General features: G+C 42.8%; 1 protein-coding gene across 3 annotated transcripts in view; it reads right to left on the bottom strand.

Annotated features, from left to right (window-relative positions):
- The window catches only part of ACSL1 (acyl-CoA synthetase long chain family member 1), a 118,087-nt gene that overhangs the window by 48,464 nt on the left and 54,835 nt on the right, over positions 1 to 14,788 (bottom strand). For all 3 annotated transcript variants that reach the window (XM_089669611.1, XM_089669613.1, XM_089669612.1), the window contains exons 3-5: positions 10,192 to 10,306; positions 4,949 to 5,013; positions 197 to 298 (exon numbers count right to left, since the gene is read on the bottom strand). In XM_089669611.1, coding sequence (XP_089525737.1) covers positions 197 to 298; positions 4,949 to 5,013; positions 10,192 to 10,306 — 282 coding nt within the window. The remainder of the gene's footprint in view (positions 1 to 196; positions 299 to 4,948; positions 5,014 to 10,191; positions 10,307 to 14,788) is intronic.

Here is a 14,788-nt window from a genome sequence, read left to right as displayed (position 1 = left end):
TAGCAGATCCTAAAAGGTATATCAGAACATCACCTTAACAAGCTAATTTGATAAACCTATTGAGAAAAACATAGGTCTTCAAATCCAGGATACTCGCTAGTTATGTTGAAGTTTATTCTACACAGTTGCACAGCAGGAGAATATGTTTCTATTCTTAAACTTTACTTAAAACACATCACACTAATAAAATTCTTACCTCAGGCCTGTTCTGAGCAAAAATGCCAATAAACTGTTCCGAATTAGGTTTACAGCCCCTGTGCAGCAAGGCAGACCCCACATATTCTGCTCTATCCGATACCTGGAGGTGAAGAAGCAATAAGTTTACAAGCCAATATCTACAAGAAACAAAAGCAAAATACAAAGTAAATTAAAAAAGAGAAAGGTAAGACTGCCTAGGTTTTGCTGCCTTTTATCTCTCCAAGTCTAAGCATGAACATCTTCCACATATTCTATTTTTTTACACTATATTTAAGCTGCAAACCCTTCAAACATGAAATGTTAAAGATCATCATCATTGATCAAGCCACTTAAAAATGGTTCTCACTTTAAACATAAAATGCATCATAAGTTGGACTTCTGCTTCCACTACATTGAAAAGTAACAATAGATATGGGTTAATTTGCTGATCTCAGATCTGTGAGCAGTTTCAGATGTCACCAGCGAGAGCAATTTAAATTGGTTAGAAAACCTTTCAGAATCACTACCAACCCCACGATAAGCAGGCTCAGCAATGTCTGCCGCACTGTTCATTTCGTTCATCAGAGCTGACCTTAGCATCTGACCTCCCTCAGTGAAGAATATCACTCTGCACATACAGCAATCCTCTAGAGGAGGTCTTTAAGGTTAGTCAGACAGCATTCTCAGAGAAATTACCTGGGAAAGTGATCTAATACCCTTTATACAGAATTCCATCAGCAAGACAGCGGTAAACCGCATTATTAGACCTAATGTACACCTGGTAAAGAGGCATACCATATTATAACATATTTAAAGCGGAGCTCCACCAACAAGGGGAATCTTTACTATAAAGCGTCGTCCTTCGCTCCCTCTTAAGGATTGGCACCTTTTGGGCACGGGATTGGGGGCACCCAATGTGACAGGTACCCACTCCCACTTCCGCTGAGATCTCCTAGGCGATGGGAAGCGAAGGTTGTTGTGGTCCCCCCCCTTGTCTTCTGGGACACGTGACAGGTCCCAGAAGACTACGGGGCCATTCACAAAGTGCAAGCTACTTGTCCATGAGCAGTGGGCGCCCAGCTGTGAAGCCACAAGCGGTCACAGCTGGGTGCCCACAATGAAGAGGATGGCACCAGGGACACAGGACAGATGGTATTTTAAAATACAGGTATCTTTTTTAAAAGTCAGCAGCTACACTTTTTGTAGCTGCCGATTTATTTTTTTTAATTTTGACTTGACAACCACTAGTCTATAAACTTTGTTCTGTTTTAGGACTACAGGCAGTCCCACAAACATCCGATTCATACTTAAAGTGAATTTCCAGCCTTCCCCCCACTAAAAAAACATCCCAGCGATGGTCTCAACTAATCTAAAACATTCCAGCATTTGTACTAAAATGTAGTTTGTACACACACACACACACACGATTTTGCAATTCTGGGTAGGGGGCGCGAGCGCCCTGCCAATGGCGGCTTCAGCTGTCGATCACCAGGTTCTGGACGGTGATTCCCCACCAGCACTTGGCGATCGCCGAGCATCACTGATGGGGCAGAGGTCTGTATGTAAACAGTACAGATCTCTCCCGTGTCAGCTCCAGCACGCTGCTTTGTATGGCTCTGCATAGCAAAGCCATACAAAGCAGCGTATAAAAAAGTGAAGACTTGTGAGCTGCTACTGTATATAAGTGATGAATAGCCCAGAGTACTAATTATGAATTGTCTGCACCTAACACATACTAGTGTGTCAAACCAATGCAATATCATACAAAGCAGTGTATAAAAGTGAAGACTTGTGAGCTGCTACTGTATATAAGTGATGAATAGCCCAGAGTACTAATTGTGAATTGCCTGCACCCAACAAATACTAGTGTGTCAAACCAATGCTATTTCATACAAAGCAGCGTGCTTACATAGTAAAGCACAGTACACAGAAAAACAGATTAAAACAGCAGTTAACCCCTTCCTGTTCAGTGTCAGTGCTTTTTATAAGCACTGATCACTGTGTTAGTGTCACTGGGGATGTCAATGATAGTCAGTTTCCCCCCAGCGTCCGAATGCCAGCCACAGTCCCGCTGAAAGTAACAGCGCTGTATTGCAAATAATGGCCTAGTCAGGAAGGTGGGGGGGGGGGGGGGGGTAAATCCTCTGGAGGGCAAGTGGTTAAAAAAAACCCCAAAAAACTCACTGTGCTCCCCTTAGCAAGCGCACTCCCATCTTCAGTGTGGGCATCTGAAGCCCACTCGTTGCTTCTTCCAGGATACGGTTCTGCTGGTTACCCAGCATGCAACTCCTGGTCTGGCACATGCGCAGTGCGTACAAAGGACGGCGCACTCATCTCCGCCTGGCATCACGTTATTTCCGGTTTGGAAATAAGGCAATGCTAGAAGCGGAGGCTGCCCATTGACTCCTGGGATTGAGGACACTCCTATCCCAGGAGCCAATGGGCGGCTGGATATGACGTACATTCTGATGAGTAATGGAAATGCGATCACTGACATGGTGGGTGGGTGGGTGTAAAAGGTCAGGTAAGTGGAACTCCGCTTTAAGAACAGAGGCAGCGTGACATCAGGTAGGGCAGGGCGGTCATCTTGCGCCTCAACGCATGCTACCACCTACTGTTCAGCGGACCTGTCAGCAATCTTTCTGCATGCCCAGTTAAACCTTCTCTATGCTATCCAAAACGTATATTGGTTGGAGTTGCACTTAAAACATTTACCTGTTCCAGCTTACATACAAATTCAACTGAAGAACAAACCTACAGAACATTTGTAACCCGAATTTCAAAATCTCAGGTTACCCTTTACACAACATTTAGGAAGCATAATTGAGATGAACACAATTGTAGTAGTCTCCATAATCCCTTGTAAACAAGTGCTAAGAGTGGGAGAAGGAGTAGTACCTCCATCAACCTCCTGCCAGATATATCTACATCCAGGCAGTGGACAGTGCAGGAATGCCGCTCACCTCCTCCCCAGGTATGATCAGCTGCTCATCCAAACCCAGGTGATCAATGGATCCTCCCAGTACAGCCGCCATCCAGGGACCCCAGCCCCACCCCTTCTGATGTCACTCTTCTCATTCCTGGGATTTAACCCTTTCTGTGCCCATTCTATATACAGGGCTATGCATGAAACAGCACAGCATGGTCCAGCCTGGGTGTCACCTCCCTCTGACAGTAGTAAGATGAGGGGGGTCAGAGCACATCTCATGTCTGATCACTTCATATTGGCTACAGGGAAGCTGGCCTCCCTCCACCTGCCTGTCAAACAGATCTTCATGATCAAAAAGGTATTGAAGTCAGGGGATCAGGAGTGATAGCCGGGAATATTATATTCTAGAAAGAAATTACATTTCCACTGACAGGTTTATTTGGGGGTTCATTCATATCACATGCACTGTGCATAGCACGGAATGCTTTTTGTTAATTGCGTTGACATGCATATTTTAAACGTGTTGAGTTGCATGAGTTTTTTTTCTTTTTTTTTCCCCCTTAAGCAGAAGCCAAAATCCTTTTTTCTGATCACTGGTTCACAACACTTGCAGTGTCGGAAACATGCATTTCCCACACTACACAAAAATGTGCCGACCCCTACAGACACCTGATGTAAAAGGGGGGCTCTGATGGGGACACTTATTTTTGTTTTATTTTTACATTGCTAATTGCTAATTGTTAAAGAAGTTATTTTAGTTTTGTAACTTTACCCTGCATAAAGCATTTAACAGTGTCATTTCATGAGATAATTTTTGAGGGCATGTTTAGGGGCAGAATTAGGGGAGGGGCATGGTAGGGGTTGGGTGGGGCAACTGGTGCCAGGTAACTCTTAAGGCCTGGCTAGTAGCGCAGGACTAAAAATTTTGAGCCGTTACACTGTTTTGTTTTTTTTTTTAAATCTTGTACAATAAGATGGTATAATGTATGGAGAGCTTAACCATTTGTCTACACTTACACACAAAGGCTAGGTTCACATAGATGTGGTGCGATTTTGCCAGTTTCAATGCAAATTTCAAGGGGTAGTTCAGCAATTCAGGTGCGATTCTGATGCACCAATTTTAGTAAATCTACCCCTCTCTGTCCAACTGAAATTCATACACAGCCATAGTGGTTAGCACCTCTGCCTTGCAGCAGTAGAATCATTGGGTTCAAATCCCAACCACAGCACTACCTGCTTGGAGTTTGCATCTTCTCCTTTTGACTGTGTGGGTTTGCTCTTGGTACGCCCGTTTCCTCCCACACTCCAAAGGCATGATGGTAGGTTACTTGGCTCCTATGTTGGCCCTAGTATATGTATGCATGAATGTGAGTTAGGGACCTTGGATTGTAAGCTCCTTGCTGATTCTTTATAGCAGATCCTATTACAGTCTAATGACTTGGCAAAGGGGGTGCAGAAATGAGCTGGCTGAAAATTGGTTGTCAAGTGTTCGATATTGAACTGCACTATTTCATATTAACCTGCCTAAAATACATGTTCAGAAAATGCACACAGAACATTGTACATTGCCTTAGGCAAAACATACAGAACAAAAAAACTCAACCCGTCATTGTTCTAGTCCTGGTTAGACAAACAGGGACAATGCCATGAGGGCAGCTCCAAAACAGGTGCTAACAGACCTAACAGTACAGACATTGGTGCGATTGGCTGCTCCTCAATGACTTCACTTAGCAAATACGTTATACCTCAGGGAAAAAAAAAAATATTACTGGCATCTCTCAGCCGTTTCCCCCCCACACACTCAGACTAGCAAAATATTTGCCCAGATAAAAGAAAAATTACCTCTTGGTAGGATATCCATTGATATGGCTGGTTAGGCTTTCTATGTCCTAAACAAGGCCCATTATCTGTAAGAGGAGAAAAAAAAAATATATAAAAACGGTCAAATCAGCGTACTGACAAACATTTTTGTTAAGTGTGCAAGAAGGATTTCACCTGTCTCACAATTTCACATATATAATAAAACATTTCAGCTAACTAAAATATAGATCGTAGATCTATGATCTGAAGAATCCTTAAATTGGTTGTAAAGGCAGAAGTTCCTCTATGTAGATAGTAGATATATGATCTGAAGAATCCTTAAAGCAGAGTTCCACTCAAAAGCGGAAGCTCCGCTTATTTGCCTCCTCCCCTCCCTCCACTAACATATTTGGCACCCTTTGGGGGGGGGGGGGGTGGATACCTCTGACAGGTACCCACTCCGACTTCCAGGCTCAGTTCACCGCGGCGAAGTGTGACGGAAGTTCAGCCCCCTCCTCCCTCCCACAGTCTCCTGGGAACTCCACTTTAAATTGGTTGTAAAGGCAGGAGGCATTCTATGCATTAAGGTAAAACATCTGCATGTAGCTTACTCTCCCCCCCAGATACATACCTGAGCCTGATCCAGGGATGTGCACAAGTGCAGAGTCTCTCTCGCTCCTCATTGGCTCATGTACAAAAAAGTGGGAGCCATTGGCTCTCTCGGTTGTCAGAGCCAGTGACAAGGCAGCGGGTGTCAGGGCAGAGCCCCATTCTGTGTGTATTATGGACACAGCAGGGCTCAGGTGCAAGCAGCATGAACTGGTGCTCCCAGAGCAAGGGGTTTGCTGTGAGGGCACTCAGCAGAGGGGAGAAGGCAGACCGGGGACCCAAGAGGAGGTTCGGGGCTGCTCTGTGCAAAACCACTACACTGAGCAAGCAAGTATGATGTGTTTATTATTTTAACAAAAAAAAAAAAAAAATCACCCTTTAAAATCACTAATATAATGCACAAGTCAAAGTTTGGTTTTCATGGCAATTTTGCCTTCTCATTCAATATAATGGCCAAGTCAGTGTTTCATTTTGTACTGGAGGTTCTGTCTTTTCTTGGTTTTATCCCTGTGAAATCCCACCTCCAGCACACAAATTTGCCTCACCCCCTTGAGATCCTACCTCCAGCACATGCACATTGGTTTTTCCTCTGTAGAGCGCCTCCAACGCACAATCTTCAGTTTGTCCTCAACAGAGTACTCCGTCTACAGTACAACCTCCTATCACACGAATTGTACAGTAAACACCTTCCACGTCCTCTTCACAGACATTTCATAATAAGCTCAAACACAGTCTGGAGGTTCAGCTCAGAGTAAAGCTCATTTCAGCAGCAGCCCTCCCTACTCTTCAGAAGTAAGGTTTTTCATTACAGTGTTTGTGCAGAAAGTGTGAATGCAGGCCTAAACCCACTCTGAAGTGTTTGCCTCTCTTGCTGCTACTGTATAATTAGTCATTTGGTGAATGGGTGCTTAAACTAAACAATGGGGAGCCCTGTCATTTACCTGTACATCTTTGACCACATACTTTATGGATTTTTCCATAACTAGCAACAAAACTAACAATCAACTTTTGTGGGTCAAAAGATGACCTTTTCGGCTATTTGTCAGACCTTTGCTCTCCTCTTCTGCACATATTTCTCCCATGATACCCTTCACACTCCTCTTCTGCACATTCACAGTACAGTCAAACTTCACACTCTTCTTCTGCACTTCTGGTTTGCTCTTACCCTTTGCACTCCTATCCTACACATTCTTCTCCCTGTCATATCCTTCGTAGTCCTCTCCTTCACGTACCCCCCCAATGTCATACCCTCACATGCTGCTGTCATACCCCTCCACACTCCTCTCCTGCACATACTACCTGCTTTTATTACCCATCAAAATTCTCTTCTACACATACATGATTGCTGTCATACTCTACACTCCTCTTCTGAATATTCTGCTTGCAGTCATACCTTCCACACTTCTCTCCTGCACATAGTACCCACTATTATACCATCTGCACATATTGCCCACAGTCATTCCATTCACATTATTCTCCAGTATATACTACCCCATAAGACACTTCCTTAGCATTGTTTGATATATCTCCAAGCTTTCCCGATCTGGTACAGGCACACTTTTTCCTACAATCTATAAAAGGAAAGACGGAATTCAAATACTGGGAAATCTATTTTTAAGCCAGATGTCATTTCCACCCTCCCCTCTCAAAAGTTTAGGCAGATTTAAATATTTACAATAAGAAAGAGGACCTTGCTGTTCCTTCAGAGCTCTGCACCGTGGCCGTGACTCCTGCGTGAATGCGTAAGAGTGACATCATCGCAACTCAGCCATTCAAAATCGCCGGAGCCCGCAAACTCGGAAGAAAGACCTGGTAAATATGGAGCGATGTCACCGCTGACCTGGCTCCCATTGGAGGGCTTCATTTTAAGATAAGTTTCACATAGTATTTTTTTTCTTTTCAAGTTTACTACCACTTTAACATTTACAATAGACATTTTATTTCTTTCAAAGCTCTGATCCTTTGCATCACGGGCATAAACTGAACTGCAGATGGCCAGCTTTACGCTAGCCACAGACAGTGAAGTTTCCCCAAGAATGACAGGTGAGGGGATATCCACCCATCATCTGTAGCACCAAGACCTATCCCTTTTTCTTATGCAAATTGCCTGACAAATCTATGCATCACACATACAGCTAATGCCCTTTAAGCAGAAGACAAATCACTCTACATCAAACAAGATTTCAGATACACTTGATCTCAGGTAGCTCAGTAAGCACGCATTGCAGCCTTATACAGGTAAAAACTAAAAAAATTAGAATATCGTTCAAAAGTTCATTTATTTCAGTAATGCAACTTAAAAAGGTGAAACTAGTATAGGAAATGGACTCATTACATGCAAAGCAAGATAGTTCAAGCCGTGATTTGTCATAATTGTGATTATGGCTTACAGCTCATGAAAACCCCAAATCCACAATCTCAGAAAATTAGAATATTGTGAAAAGGTGCAATATTCTCGGCTCAAAGTGTCCCACTCTAATCAGCTAATTAAGCCATAACACCTGCAAAAGGTTCCTGAGCCTTTAAATGGTCTCTCAGTCTGGTTCAGTAGGAATCACAATCATGGGAAAGACTGCTGACCTGACAGTTGTGCAGAAAACAATCACTGACGCCCTCCATAAAGAGGGAGAGCCTCAAAAGGTAATTGCAAAAGAAGTTGGATGTTCCCAAAGTGCTGTATCAAAGCACATTAATAGAAAGTTATGTGGAAGGGAAAAGTGTGGAAGAAAAAGGTGCAAAAGCAGCAGGGATGACCGCAGCCTATAGAGGATTGTCAGGAAAAGGACGTTCAAAAGTGTTGGGGACTTTCACAAGGAGTGGACTGAGGCTGGAGTCAGTGCATCAAGAGCCACCACACACAGACGGATCCTGGACATGGACTTCAAATGTCTTATTCCTCTTGTCAAGCCGCTCCTGAACAAACAACAACGTCGGAAGCTTCTTACCTGAGCTAAAGAAAAACAGACCTGGTCTGTTGCTCAGTGGTCCAAAGTCCTCTTTTCTGATAAGAGCAACTTTTGCATCTCATTTGGAAAGGACCCAGAGTATGGAGGAAGAATGGAGAGGCACACACTGCAAGATGCTTGAAGTCCAGTGTGAAGTTTCCACAGTCTGTGTTGATTTGGGGAGCCATGTCATCTGCTGGTGTTGGTCCACTGTGCTTCATTAAGTCCAGGGTCAACGCAGCCGTCTACCAGGAGATTTTGGAGCACTTCATGCTTCCTTCCGCAGACGAGCTTTATGGGGATGCTGACTTCATTTTCCAGCAGGACTTGGCACCTGCCCACATTGCCAAAAGCACCAAAACCTGGTTCAATGACCGTGGGATTACTGTGCTTGATTGGCTAGCAAACTCGCCTGACCTGAAGCCCATAGAGAATCTATGGGGCATTGCCAAGAGAAAGATGAGAGACATGAGACTGAACAATGCAGAAGAGCTGAAGGCCGCTATTGAAGCATCCTGGTCTTCCATAACACCTCAGCAGTGCCAGAGGCTGATAGCTTCCATGCCACACCACATTGAGGCAGTAATTGCTGCAAAAGGGGCCCAAACCAAGTACTGAGTACATATACACGCTTATACTTTTCAGAAGTCCGATATTGTTCTATGTACAGTCCTTGTTTTATTGATTGCATGTAATTCTAATTTTCTGAGATTGTGGATTTGGGGTTTTCATGAGCTGTAAGCCATAATCATCACAATTATGATAAATCATGGCTTGAACTATCTTGCTTTGCATGTAATGAGTCCATTTCATATATTAGTTTCACCTTTTAGGTTGCATTACTGAAATAAAATGAACTTTTGCACAATATTCAAATTTTTTCGAGTTTCATTTGTATAGTACAAATCCTCACCTAGGTGCCAGATCAGTAACGCATGGTCACACATACTTGCTTTATAGGATGAGATGCACAAAATCCAATAACTTAGAATGAACACGAGGTAAAATTTAAAAATGGGGAAAAATGTCTGTGCGTCTTATGGAGCGAAAATAGAGCAGCCGGCCTGGTATTCCTGCTGCCGCGTTAGAATACTGGGCCGGCCGCTTGGCTCTTCTGTGCAGCAGAACCTGCTCCTCAGTTCTACCTGTTCCTCGGTCCAGCGATGTCCTCACTGTCTTCTCTCCCTGGCGCCGGCATCTTTAGTGTGGGCACCTGGCTGTGACAGCTTGCGGCTTCACAGCCGGGTGCCCACTGCACATGCGCGAGAAGCGCTGCGCTTTGTGAATGGTCCGGCAGCCTTCTGGGACCTGTCATGTGTCCCAGAAGACGGGGAGGGAGGACAACTCCACGGAAGTGGGAGCAGGTACCTGCTCCCCCCTTTCGCTCCCCAAAAGGTCCGCAGTCTCTGCTCATCGCCTGTACTATGTCCACAATCTCTGCTCATCTCCTGTACTATGTCTGCAGTCCATTGGTTCAGAATATTTTTTTTCTTGTTTTCCTCTAAAACCTAGGTGCGTCTTATGGAGCGACATATTACAGTAATTCACCGGCTATTCAACTGAGTAAGAATGCAGAAAATCAAAACACTGCTTGATTGGATCCAAAATTTTTCCAAGCACATTAAGCAAAATCTAAAAAAGGAAGGATCTGGAAGTTGAAAGTATACATAGTAGACTCAACCCACAAATAGCAGAATGGAAAATACGTGTAAAACTGTAAGGTGAGCTTACTTGACACTCTTCTTCCTCTCTGGAAAACTTCATAGACTGTTCTGACATCATCATAGTAGTAGGTCACAACTTCATCACTATCCAGCAGTGCAGATCTGCGGGCATTCTCATGTCCCTGTATAAATAAGATCTGATTAACAAGGATTACTGAATCATTAATTAAAAAGCAAGATTTAATAAACCTGCAGAGACAAGTATGGAATGTAATTGGCAAAACATTAACTCGGTTAATGCATGCTTCACTTCCTGCACTATTTTCCCCCACTTAAAGCTGAACTCTAGGCAGATATAAGAGACATACATTACTACCCATCTAGTAATGAAGACAGCAATAAATGTAACTTTTAAATGCAAGCTGTGTAAGTAGTGGACTTTGACCTGGTATCAGCCTACTGCAGTCCCTATAAAAGGCAGGGTTGCAGAGTCAGAGGAAGAAGCAGTACATCCAGTAAAGTTCATTTGCTGACCAGAAGCATGCCGATAGGAGGAGAAAGCAGAATGACAGATGAGCACATGACTGTGCTGCTACTCTTTTTACACTCCAATAAAAGGCTGTGGCAGGTTTAGGAGGCCCTGGGCTCAAAGGAAGTGGGTTGAATGATTCTTGCCCACAGACTAGGAATATCTAGTGGCAGCAAACAGAAAAAAAAAAAAAAATATTAGGATGTGAAAATCTCTAAACTAAAGACTGCATCAAAAGTTGGTTTGTTAGTTTAAGTTTTAAAGTGCTACAGGGATGTTAAATTCATATCGGCCAACGCCCGGGACACGTACTGCGATGTGCACTGCATTGCATTCAGTGGAGCACAGGGGAGACATGCAGGGTCTTTTAGACACTGGATGTCTCAAAAAGAGAACCTGTCAAAGTCATCACATTGGGAACTTTTTGTCCCATGTTATTTAAAAAAAAAAGCCAAGTAGAAAAAAAGGATTTTTTTTTTCACATTTTTAAAAAATTAAAGTTACACTCAAGCATACCCTCCCTCAAGGCCTCCCACATACGTACACATGTAAAAACGTAACAGCACACGCTGGGGAGCCTATGCATGAAGACGATTGCGATACACGTTACAGAATAAGAGCAATAATTCTAGCACCAGACCTCCTCTGTAACACTTAACTGATGACCTATAAAGGGGCTTTAAAAGCGTCACCTATAGAAATGATAGGGTTACTAAAGTTTGTTGCTATTTCACGAGTGCACGCAAATTAAAAGGTTTGACATGTTGGATATCTATTTACTCGATGCAACCTGGTCTTTTATATTTTACAAAAAAAAAAAAAAAATTATTTATTTCTGTGTGTCCTAAAATTAACTTGTGTACTTTTTACTAAAATTTTGCAATTCCTAGACCTTTGTGATATCGTGTGACAAAAAATTGGAACTATCACTATTTTATTCTCTATGGTGTCAGCTTTCAGAAAATATATAATGTTTGGGGGTTTTATGTAATCTTCATGCCTAAAATTAATTTTTAAACGTGTGCAAAAAAGGGCCCTGACAGCAAAAGGGATAAAGGATAAACCCGACACTCCCCTTTCCCGACACTCCCCTTTCCCGACGAGAGAGACCTTGCTCATTACACTGCAAGGTCTCTCCCCTCCCCGCTAGTCCCTGGGTGCAGTGCTGGAGAGAGGCAGGGAGGAGGAGATAAACAGCACAATGTTACAAATATTAAACATTTAAGTCGCCTAAAGCCCTGTTTTTAAAAGCCCCAGACATTACTTAAAGCAGAATTAAAATACGGTTTTGGTTAAAATGTATTTTTTAATCATGAGGGACAAGTAGATTAGGACCCCGATTTAGTCCCTGGACAGGTAGTTTTTTCAAATATTTTCACACTCCTGTGCTATTCATTTTTATTTATGGTTGGAGTTATGCTTTAAGTAAACAGAATAAAAGCAAAAAGGCCTAGAAAATTGTCATTTGTAGAAGAACATCCAATGCTCCATATAATAAATGACCTACAGTAGGAATAATAAATACAGTACACTTACAATATAAAAAACAGAAGTATCACAGATAACTAGAAATATGGAAATGTGACAGCCATGAAAGCATAGCATGTTGTCAAAGACAAAAGATACACAGACCCTTAAAAACGCCAGCAAATACAAATATTAAATTTTCTTTACATTCTCCTCTTGGACAGGAAAGCATTTGATACAAAACAGCAGACACCTGTTCAACAGAAAGAGCTAGGTTGACATTTGCGTGCTGCAGCACACACAAAAATATGCATTAGTTTGAATTCCCATTCCCATGTGGTGGTGCCATTCTTTTGAAAAGCTGAACTAAATTCAAAAATACCTACCTCTGTTCCAACAGTGAAACCCACGAGAAGTCTTTGATTGGTTGGTGCACCATAACCATCACTCCCATCCATGCACAGAAAGTGCATTCATTCTTGCTCACATGCGCTGTGCCAAAATGTAAACCGAGCTGCATATGCAATGCTCAGTGTACATTCTACAGAGGACTGCAACTGGCAGATAACTATTTATTGAAAAGAGAAATTGCAGAGCCTACCTTTTTGTAATTTTTTTCCAAGTTCACTTGCTGACAGGATGAGAAAGAGTGCATTTTTTTGGGCATGCAAAAGTACATGGTAACAAAATGCCATGCACTTTGGAGCAAGGCGATTTTAAAAAGGGTCCTGCACTTTTGTGCAGGCCTCTTCCTGTGGGCTTGATGCCAAGAGAATGAATCTTAAGCCTACAACCACTTTAAATTTTTGGATAAAAAAAAAAAAAACCACATACAACAACAACACAACAGTTCCTTAACCACCTGCCTACCAGGCATCTTTCCTTCCTGCCCAGGCCAATTTTTTAAGCTTTCAGCTGTTGCACTTTGAATGGCAATTGTACAGTCATGCAACACTGTACCCATATGAAATTTCTATAATTTTTTTCACAAATAGAGCTTTCATTTGGTGGTTTTTAATTGCCACTGGGTTTTTGTGCACTATATAAAAACACAAAAAAATTCTTTATTTCTATTATAACATTTTTCTAACCAGTAAAATTTTCTCCTTCACTGATGTGCGTTGATGAGGCTGCACTGATGGGAATTGATGAGCAGGTACTGTTGCTGCTGCACTAATATGCAGCACTGAACGGCGGCAATGCACTGATAATCACTGCCCTGATTATCAGTGCAGATGTCCTTTGTGACACTTGCCGGTTATTGGCAATACTTTCCTCACGCTGTGACAGTGCGAGGAAAAAAGTACTGGCGATAACCAGCAACTGTATTTACTTTATGATCAGCTGTGTCATTGGACACAGCTGATTACCTGGAAAAAGTCTGCTGTGATTGGCCTTTACCTTGTCATGTGATCAAATATGTCCGTAGGACACAGCAATCACAGATAGCGCCGGGTGCGTGCTGCTGGGGGCGCGTTCTGGGAGGGAGTCATATGGGAGCCCTACCAGAACTGGACAACTGCACTATAGCCATCATTCGGCTATAGCCCAGTTGTCAAGTGGTTGCAAACATTAGTCAATCCAGTATATACACTTGTAAACTGGTCGAAATACATATGCCATGCAACTGGGGAAAGGAAATGCACTTCTTAAATGGTATTGAACATAAAGTGCATCCAGAAAGTATTCACAGTGCTTAACTGTTGCCACATTTTTGTTATGTTACAGCCTTATTCCAAAATGGATTAAAATGCATTTTTTTCCCTCAGCATTCTACAAACAATACCCTATAATGACAACGTGAAAGAAGTTAATTTTGAAATCTTTGCAATTTATTAAAATTAAACAAAAAAAAAAAAACTCATGTACATAAGTATTCACAGCCTTTGCTCAATACTTTGTTGAAGCACCTTTAGCACCAATTACAGCCTCAGGTCATTTTGAGTATGATGCTACAAGCTTGGCACACCTATTTTTGGGCAGTTTCTCCCATTCTTCTTTGCAGTACTTCTCAAGCTCCATCAGGTTGGATGGGGAGCGTCAGTGCACTGCCATTTTCAGATCTCTCCAGAGATGTTCAAAATCAGGTTCAAGTCTGGGCTCTGGCTGGGCCACTCCAGGACATTCACAGAGTTGGTCCGTAGCCACTCCTTTGTTATGTAGGCTGTGCACTTAGATTGGGGCAACTGTTCATCTTTCAACAGGACACGGAACCTAAGGTCCAGAGCACTCTGCAGCAATGTACATAGACATCCTTGATGAAAACCTGTTGCATTCATCTTTCCTTCGATCCTGACTAGTCTCCCAGTTCCTGTCGCTGAAAAACATCCCCACAGCATGATGCTGCCACCACCATGCTTCACTGTAGGGATGGTATTGGCCAGGTGGTGAGCAGTGCCTGGTTTCCTCCAAACATGACATTCAGGCCAAAGAGTTCAATCTTTGTTTCATCAGATCAGAGAGTTTTGTTTGTCATGGTCTGAGAATCCCTCAGGTGCCTTTTGGAAAAACTCCAGGAGGGCTGCCATTTGCCTTTTACTAAGGAGTGGCTTCCATCTGGCCACTCTACCATACAGGCCTGATTAGTGGAGTGCTGCAGAGATTGTTGTTCTTCTGGAAGGTTCTCCTCTCTCCACAGAAAAACGCTGGAGCTCTTTCAGAGTGACCA

Source organism: Staurois parvus, unplaced genomic scaffold (assembly GCF_062004578.1).
Source record: "Staurois parvus isolate SC_StPar_1 unplaced genomic scaffold, SC_StPar_1.0 ptg000080l, whole genome shotgun sequence".
NCBI lineage: Eukaryota > Metazoa > Chordata > Amphibia > Anura > Ranidae > Staurois > Staurois parvus.
This window is presented reverse-complemented; position numbering and strand designations above follow the sequence as displayed.